At 37.1% G+C, this 7,995-nt stretch overlaps 1 protein-coding gene across 1 annotated transcript; it reads right to left on the bottom strand.

Annotated features, from left to right (window-relative positions):
• Positions 1–2,823: 2,823 nt before the first annotated feature.
• LOC132295829 (uncharacterized) lies at positions 2,824–7,742 on the bottom strand. Its single transcript, XM_059794103.1, has 4 exons — positions 7,342–7,742; positions 6,948–7,153; positions 6,243–6,628; positions 2,824–2,883 (listed from the first exon to the last, which is right to left on the bottom strand). The coding sequence occupies exons 1-4, from the start codon at positions 7,740–7,742 to the stop codon at positions 2,824–2,826; spliced, it is 1,053 nt and encodes a 350-aa protein (XP_059650086.1).
• Positions 7,743–7,995: the final 253 nt, after the last annotated feature.

The following is a 7,995-nucleotide window of genomic DNA, read 5'->3' as shown; positions in this document are numbered from 1 at the left end:
GATAACCAGTAATCCAGCTAGTCATTCAGCTTGTGCAGCTTCTTTAACTTAGCCTAAATATAAGTAGGATTTATTTTTAATCCATTCCCTTATTCCGTATAGGTAGTATATAGCAATTTTGAGCCAATCCAAACCTAGTATGTCACCGTCCCATACCGGTGCATACAATCCAATCCATCCAGCAGTTAATAGAATAAATAAAAATATAACAATCAACCAATCCATACATTCCACAATTGACAATAAAACATTAAGTACAAATATCAATTGTTCTATATTAAGCATGATAAAATAATTGTCAATTAACAAGCTTAATCCATATTACTCTGAAGTGTCCACTAATTGATATTACAGGTTATACATGTAAACCAATTAATTCAAATCAACCATAACAGAATATAAATGTTCACAGGTTTATTTTTAGTAATTCTGGAACATGACTAACTGCAAATCATCACTAAGAATTTTAATACCAAAGCTTAAACATCTTGCAGTTCCTCCCATCCAAACTGTAAACCAACTTAGGGCCAAATAAGCATACTAAACCATTTAAATCCACACGCTTATTTTATAACATTGGGATAGGTTTAATTAAGAATTTTATTGCTAAGAACTGCTATTCTAAGTGTTAAGCAATTCTGCATCCTTTCATAACAAAAACACAGTAAACTGATTAATTAAGCATTGTCCACTGTTGCACTAAAACAAAGTTGTTTTATTTTGCATAAATCTTCTCTCAAGGATTTTAATCAAGCTTAGACCACCTCTAAACACCTCAGTATAGCTTCCAATAGAAACTAAAAATTCCAAAATCCAAGTTCTGTAGCCCACACAGTCGCAGAAAAATTAAAAAACGCACACCTAAGGGAAGAGCCTGCTCCACCAAAAGAAGAGCTTGCTCTTCCCATCTTGGAGCCGACTCTACTAGAATAAAAGCCTACTCCAAGACCCCTAGAGCCGGATCTACTTAAAAGTAGAGCTTGCTCTTCGTCCGGAAGAGCCTGCTCTTTAAAACAGTGAGCCGTCTCTCTCTCTGTTCTTCATCGTTTTCAATTCCGGTGAGTTTTTGATGAACTGACCTTCATAACTAGCGTTCCTAAGTGTTTAAATCAGGTTCCAACTTATTCCAAAATTCACTAAATTCATTGTTCAGTTACTAAAATCAATTAAAGCATGAATTTTGCATCAAGAGTCTAATACGAGCAGTTTATGCTTTCCCGAACCCCAATTGTTTTAACACACCAAACTTACAAACTAAATTAATTCCAGTGGTTCCCAACATGGTATAATAGGCATGAACTTATATGATTTAAAATAGAAATAACGCAACAAAGAATTTAATACAAACATTAAATAACTTAAACACACATCCAGTTTTAAGCATTTAAAACATGCAATCCAGTTCAATTTTTAATTCTTATTAAATTCTGGAATTGTATCAGTCATGCAAAGAACATGAGCCTAAGGGAAAGAGATAGGTTTAGAACTTGCCTTTAGGTCTCAGTTTGAAACCTTGCACCGTTGCTTCCTAAATTCTCCGGCGAACTCCGACTACTGTAAGCCTTCCTCTATTCTCTCTCTCTGCCTCCACCGACGTGTTTAAGTTCTAAAACCCTAGGTAAAACCTTAATGTATATATTTATAGGATTAAGGTTACCCTAATTCTAGTCCTAATACTAGACAGGAAACTAAGTCGGCTAAAGAAAAAATAAAACAAAACCCTAAGTTCAATTAACGAAAAATAGAAAAATAAAATACCATTTAATAATTAATTCAATTAACGAAAAAAAGAAAAATAAAATACAATTTAATATTTAATTAATTAATTCACAAACCACCACTAAATAAATAAAAACAAATAAAGTCACACTTAATCAACAAATTCACAACTAAATGAATAAAAACACAATTTAAATAATTAAATAAATTCCAGAACTATCCTTGTTAAATTAGAGGTATTACAGCTTGTGAGTCATCTTTTTAGGATTTAAAGATAAGATCGACTACAGCTCCAGTGTTGGTGATACCTGAGCGTGGCTTGGGTTACATGATTTATTGTGACACTTCATGTGATGGTTTGGGATGCGTGTTGATGCAGGATGGTAGAGTAGTGGCTTATGGGTCTCGATAGTTAAAGACTCACGAGCTTAACTACCCTACTCATGATTTAGAGTTAGCGGCAGATGTATTTGACTTGAAATGTTGGAGACACTACTTCTATGGTGAGAGATTCGAGGTGTACTCGGATCATAAAAGTCTCAAGTACCTTTTTCCCCAAAAGGACTTGAACAACAGACAGAGGCGATGGGTTGAATTCTTGGAAGATTACAATTTTGATTTGCAGTATCATCCGGGCAAGGCAAATGTGGTAGCAGATGCCTTAAGCCGGAAATCTCATGGGATTTTAGCTGGTTTGGCTATTCAAAAATGGGAGATGCTTGAAGATCTAGCAGAGATGGAATTGCAGTGTTTTGATGATCATGTTTGCAGTGAGTCGACATTCTTATTTAGTCTTGTGGCTCAGCCTACTCTTGTCAGATGAGTGATTGAGTCGTAGAGACAGGATCCAGATTTGGATGCCATTTACACCTTGATATCTGGTGGTGAGACAGTGAAAGATTGGACCTCACATGCAGATGGAGGTCTACGGTACAGAGGCTTGTTGGTTGTTTCCACAAGATGTGGTGAGGACGTCCTACGGGAGTTTCACACTTCCCGCTTTGCAGTTCATCCAGGTGGTACCAAGATGTATCACAATTTGATACGTCAGTATTGGTGGAACGGGATGAAGAAAGATGTTATACAGTTTGTGGCTAAGTGGGGTTACCTGTCAACAGGTGAAGGCTGAGGATCAAAGATCGGCTGGTTTGTTGCAACCAATGCCTGTAGCGCAGTGGAAATAGGAACATATTGCTATGGATTTTGTGACAAGTTTTCCAAGGTCACGGAGGGGCAATGAAGCCGTATGGGTCATCGTTGATAGATTGACCAAGACGGCTCACTTTTTGCCTATTAAGGCAACAGATGATGCAGAGAAGCTTGGTGTTCTTTATGTAAAAGAGATTGTAAGGTTGTATGGAGTTCCTGTAACCATTGTTTCAAATAGGGATGCCTGGTTCACTTCGAAGTTCTAGGAAGGACTTCAAGCGGCGTTTGGTTCAGCGTTGCATCTTAGTACGGCATTCTATCCATAGATAGACGGCCAGTCGCAGTGTACTATCCAGCTCTTGGAGGATATGCTTCGGGCATGTGTGCTTGACTTAGGTGGTAGTTGGGAAGATCATCTACCGTTTATTGAGTTTTCCTACAACAATAGTTATCAAGTGAGCATTGAGATGGCTCCATTTGAGGCGTTGTACGGCAGACCTTGTAGGTCTCCGGTTTGTTGGATTGAGGTGGGCGAGACAACCGCCTTAGGACCTGACATTGTACTCGAGACTACTGAGAAGATTAAGCTGATCAGACAAAGGCTACTTATAGCTTAAAGTTGACAGAAGAGCTATGCAGATAAGCGGAGACGACCATTATCTTTTGAGGTGAGATACCATGTTTTTCTACGGGTTTCTCCACAAAAGGGATTGTTGAGGTTCAGGAAGAATGGCAAGTTATCGCCATGATTCATTAGACCTTTTGAGATCTTGGACAGGGTAGGAAAGGTTGCCTATAGACTTGCTTTACCACCGCAGATGGACAGAGTCCATAATGTCTTTCGTGTATCGATATTACGGAAGTACGAGCCAGATCCATCTCACATTTGGAGTTGGGTTGATGTGGACATTAAGGAGGATGTTTCCTACGAGAAGGGACCAGTTCAGATCCTTTACACATAGTAGAAGGTGTTGAGGAACAAGACGATACCATTAGTGAAAGTTCTCTGGAGGCATCATGGAGTTAAGGGGGCTACTTGGGAGCTTGAACAGGAGGTTCGCTCCAAGTATCTAGAGTTGTTTTCTCCCTCAGGTATGTCTTGATTTCGGGGACAAAATCTTTTAAAGTTAGGGAGAATGAAATGTTTGAGTTTATATATATATATATGGTGTAGCAAAAGAATAAAAAAAAAAAATAAAAAAAAAAAAAAAAAAAGAGAAAAAAAAAAAGAAAGAAAGTGGGTGGAACCCACAATTTGTTTAAGTCAATTTGAGACCATATTTGGTCTCTGTTTGTTTTCATCCTCTCTCTCCCGTCTCTGTCTTCCTCTCGGTTCTTTATTTATTTATTTATTTATTTCAAGCTTCCGCTCTTGATTTCTCCCTCATTTCTTAGTGTTTTTAAGAGCCGTTTGCGGCTATTCGAAGCCTACGACGAGATCAACAAGTTGGTAGGAGCAATTCCTTGGTTGATGCATAATAGGAAATTCAAAATCCTAGGGTTTGAGGTGGAAAATTGGGGGTTTTGCATAAAATTGAGGTAGGAGTTCTAATTCACATGTTCTTGGGCCTTTTTATGAATTACTCCACTTAATTGATGATTAGCATGCTTAATTTGTAAAATATTTCTTACTTTATTATATATATATATATTGTGTAAAAGTTGTGACTATGTGTTGCTTGATATATATGATAATGAAGCATATAAATTGTTGATTAATTCAAGTTTTTTGTGCCTTTAGTGTTAGTTTGGTGATTAGAAAACATGAAATACAGTGACGGACCCAGAAAATTTTGTGAGGGTGGGCGGCTTTTTAATTTGTGGGTACAAAATTATATGATGGGTTCATTTTTGTAATTTTAATAGGGTTTTTTTTTTAATAAATTTTAAAGTATAGAATGAAAAAAAAAAAAAAAAAAAAAAAAAATCAGTGGGGCAAATTATAATTCTAGTGGGGGCATCTTCATAAATTATCAAAATTTGATGTATAAAATGCTAAAAAAAAAAAAAAAAGAATCCAGTGAGGGCGAATTGTAATTTTCGGGGGGGTATTTTCATAAAATTTTAAAAAATTAGGGTATAAAATGAAATTATTAAAAATCCAGGGGGGGCAAATGCCCCCCCCGGTCACCTGCTAGGTCCATGCCTGATGAAATATAAGTTTAGAAATTTTTATGTTGTAAAGCATGTCTAAGTATTAAATTTTCATACATATTATGATTAATTTGCTAGAAATTGCTCTATGGAAGTGTGTTGATTTGTGACATAGGAAAATCTTATGTTGATTTGTGAATTGTAAAAATCCTTCATTTGACATGGCATTGGGAAGCATGAGACATTCATGCATATCATTTGGAAAGAATGGGAAAAATTAATTTGAAAGAAATGATATGGATTTTTGGGAAAGAATTTTAAAAAGGATTTTGCAAAAAATTAACCCGGCCGCCTAGGAGTTGCCTAGGGACCGTGGTGTTAGTAAGGGCTAGAGGGAATTAGGGAGATCGCTCTAGTGTGGTTGAGTTACCTTGGCCCCAAATGACGCCATGGAGTTGCCATGGGTTAGGGACAGTGGCTAATCATTCTCTCATGCCGCTATGGAGTTACCATGGAAATGGTTTTGGACAATGGGGAGTGACATTGCATGGCATGGCATATCATTACATGGCATATTCATTTGTGGTATTGGATTAATGATTTGGTATAGTAGTTATATTTTTTTTTTCCCCGACATGGTATGATCCCAATTTCTTTATTCCTATTCATGATGTGGATTCAAGGGGTCTCAAGAGGTGTGCCTTAGGCACTTCCTACTGAGTTTATGCTTACCCCTTCATTTTAACATTTTTCAGGAAACGGGAAAGAAGTGGCGGATAACGATCCCCTGTAAGTTTGAAGAAGATTAGGGGTTGTATTTTGTTATCTTTTGTTTCTTAGCGACCCCCCCCCCCCCCCCCATTTGTATAGTTTAAAAACTAAAATGTCATGTATTCATTTTTTGAAAGCCAAGGTCATGTATTATAAATCATAACTCTTGTTAGTATTTTGAAGGGAAACAAGACTGTGTAAATGCTTAAGTTGAATGGGATGACGATAATGGGCTAACTTGGGGAATGTATTGTATTATTTGTATTGTGTGTTGGGGCAGGTTGGATAGGTCTTGAAAGGCCATTCTTTTTTTTTTTTTTTTTTTTTTTTTTTTTTTTTTTTGAGCAGGTTATTGTAGAACCATTTTTAGCCAAGGTCATGCCGAATTTTTTTTTTTTATTATTGGTATCAGTTAGGGTCGTTACATTCATTAGACTATAAAACCACTGCACCCATGTATTATTATGGAAAAAATTAGGATCCAATCTGATAGGGCAAAATTTCCACACTTTAACAGTATAAGGGAATCTCAACATCACATGCTCAATAGATTCATCATCTAAACCACAGCTCAAACAAATATCAGATACCACAACTTGACGCTTCTTTAAATCTTCCAAAACTGGGACAACCCTATAGACACACCTCCAAATAAAGTGATTCAATTTCTCCTTCACCTTAAGCTTCCATAATTTGTCCCAAAATCCATTAACAGCTGCACATCCATCAATTCTTCTCTCATATCCCAATGATCTAATAGCTTTTTGCAACCATTCAGGGGCAACCCTGTATGAAAACTTCACCATAAAACTTCTATCATTTGAGAAGTGCCATACTTTTTTATCCTTGACAGTAGTTTCACTTAATGGAATTGACAAATTTTTCTCTGACTCTTCTTGAGAAAAAAAATTGAGAAATAAGCACACTATTCCAAGATTTTGAATAAGGATCCACCAAGTCCTGAACGATGCGCACATTACACCCCGTAAGACAAGGTGAAGAAATTTTAAAATCTAAAGAATTTGAAATCCATGGATCAGTCCATACCTGCACTGCAGTCCCTATACCTACTCGCCACCTCAGGCCTCTCTACACAACCTCTCTGGATGAAAATATGCTCTTCTAAGCCCAACTTGAATTACCCCTTATTCTGGCCTCTAAAAAAGAATTGTGAGGATAATGCTTTCCTTTGTAAATTCTTGAGAGTAGACTACCATCCTCTACTGCTAACCGCCATCCTTGTTTAGCTAAAAATGCAATATTAAAAGCTTCGAGATCTCTAAAACCCAAGCCACCCTCTTGCTTATTCATACACAACTGTTCCCATTTTAACCAGCACAAGTTCCGTCCTTCCTTAGACCCAGACCACCAAAAGTGCATAACTTTACTACTCAAACTTTTGCAAACTCCAACAGGAAGCCTGAAACAACTCATAGTATATGTAGGAAGAACTTGAAGAGCATACTTAATAAGAGTCACCTTCCCAGCAGTAGAAAAGAAACAATTTTTCAATTTTTCCACCCCTTTATCTTGTCAATCATTCTGTCTTCAAGATATTTGAAAATCTGTTTTTTGGATTGACCAATCTCAGCTGGCAGCCCCAAATACCTATCAAACCTTCCCCCTGCGACAACTCCCAACCTTCTACTCAAATCTTCCCTCTCATCAACCGGGACATTAACATTAAAAATAATGGACGATTTTGAGTAATTGATTTGTTGTCCTATTAATCTCTCATACCTGATCAGCAACTGTTTCAAAACATTTAGTTCCATGTCATTTGCTCTACAAAACCCCAAAAAATCATTAGCAAATAGCAAATGAGATACAGTTGGCCCTCTATTCATTCGAATCCCAGAAAAATGTCCATCAACCGTTGCCTTATTAATTAACTTGGTAAGTCCATCTGCACTTAACAGGAATAAGTAAGGTGATAAAGGATCACCTTGTCTAATCCTTCTAGATGGTACAAAGAGATCCTTTGCACTTCCATTCAACAAAACCAACATTACAAATGTATATATTCTTTTTTCTTTTTCTTCTACCCCAATGTCCACCATGGACGACCAACACCACCATCTCTCTACACCACAATCTCCACCACCATCTAAGCATTTATCACAACCACGTGTATATATGCAAGTGCCACAGTTACAGATTCCAATGGCGACGGTAAAAATCAGTCGGGTGGCGACAACTACAAAAGGCTTAACCATCGACGATAAAGGCATAATTATGGACGATGGTTATTAGAATGCCGTG

The sequence above is a fragment of the Cornus florida genome, unplaced genomic scaffold (assembly GCF_030987335.1).
Source record: "Cornus florida cultivar Cherokee Brave unplaced genomic scaffold, ASM3098733v1 CherokeeBrave_3.0.0_Hap2_Chr02, whole genome shotgun sequence".
NCBI lineage: Eukaryota > Viridiplantae > Streptophyta > Magnoliopsida > Cornales > Cornaceae > Cornus > Cornus florida.
This window is presented reverse-complemented; position numbering and strand designations above follow the sequence as displayed.

Excerpts from the sequence above, each read along its gene's own strand:
- LOC132295829 (XM_059794103.1), bottom strand. The coding sequence starts at position 7,742 with ATGTTGGTTTTGTTGAATGGAAGTGCAAAGGATCTCTTTGTACCATCT. Across the intron at positions 7,154-7,341 it reads GCAGGGGGAAGGTTTGATAG|GCTTCCTGTTGGAGTTTGCA; the intron begins GTATTTGGGGCT and ends GAGTTGTTTCAG. Across the intron at positions 6,629-6,947 it reads GCGGTTAGCAGTAGAGGATG|AAGAGTCAGAGAAAAATTTG; the intron begins GTAGTCTACTCT and ends TTTTTTCTCAAG.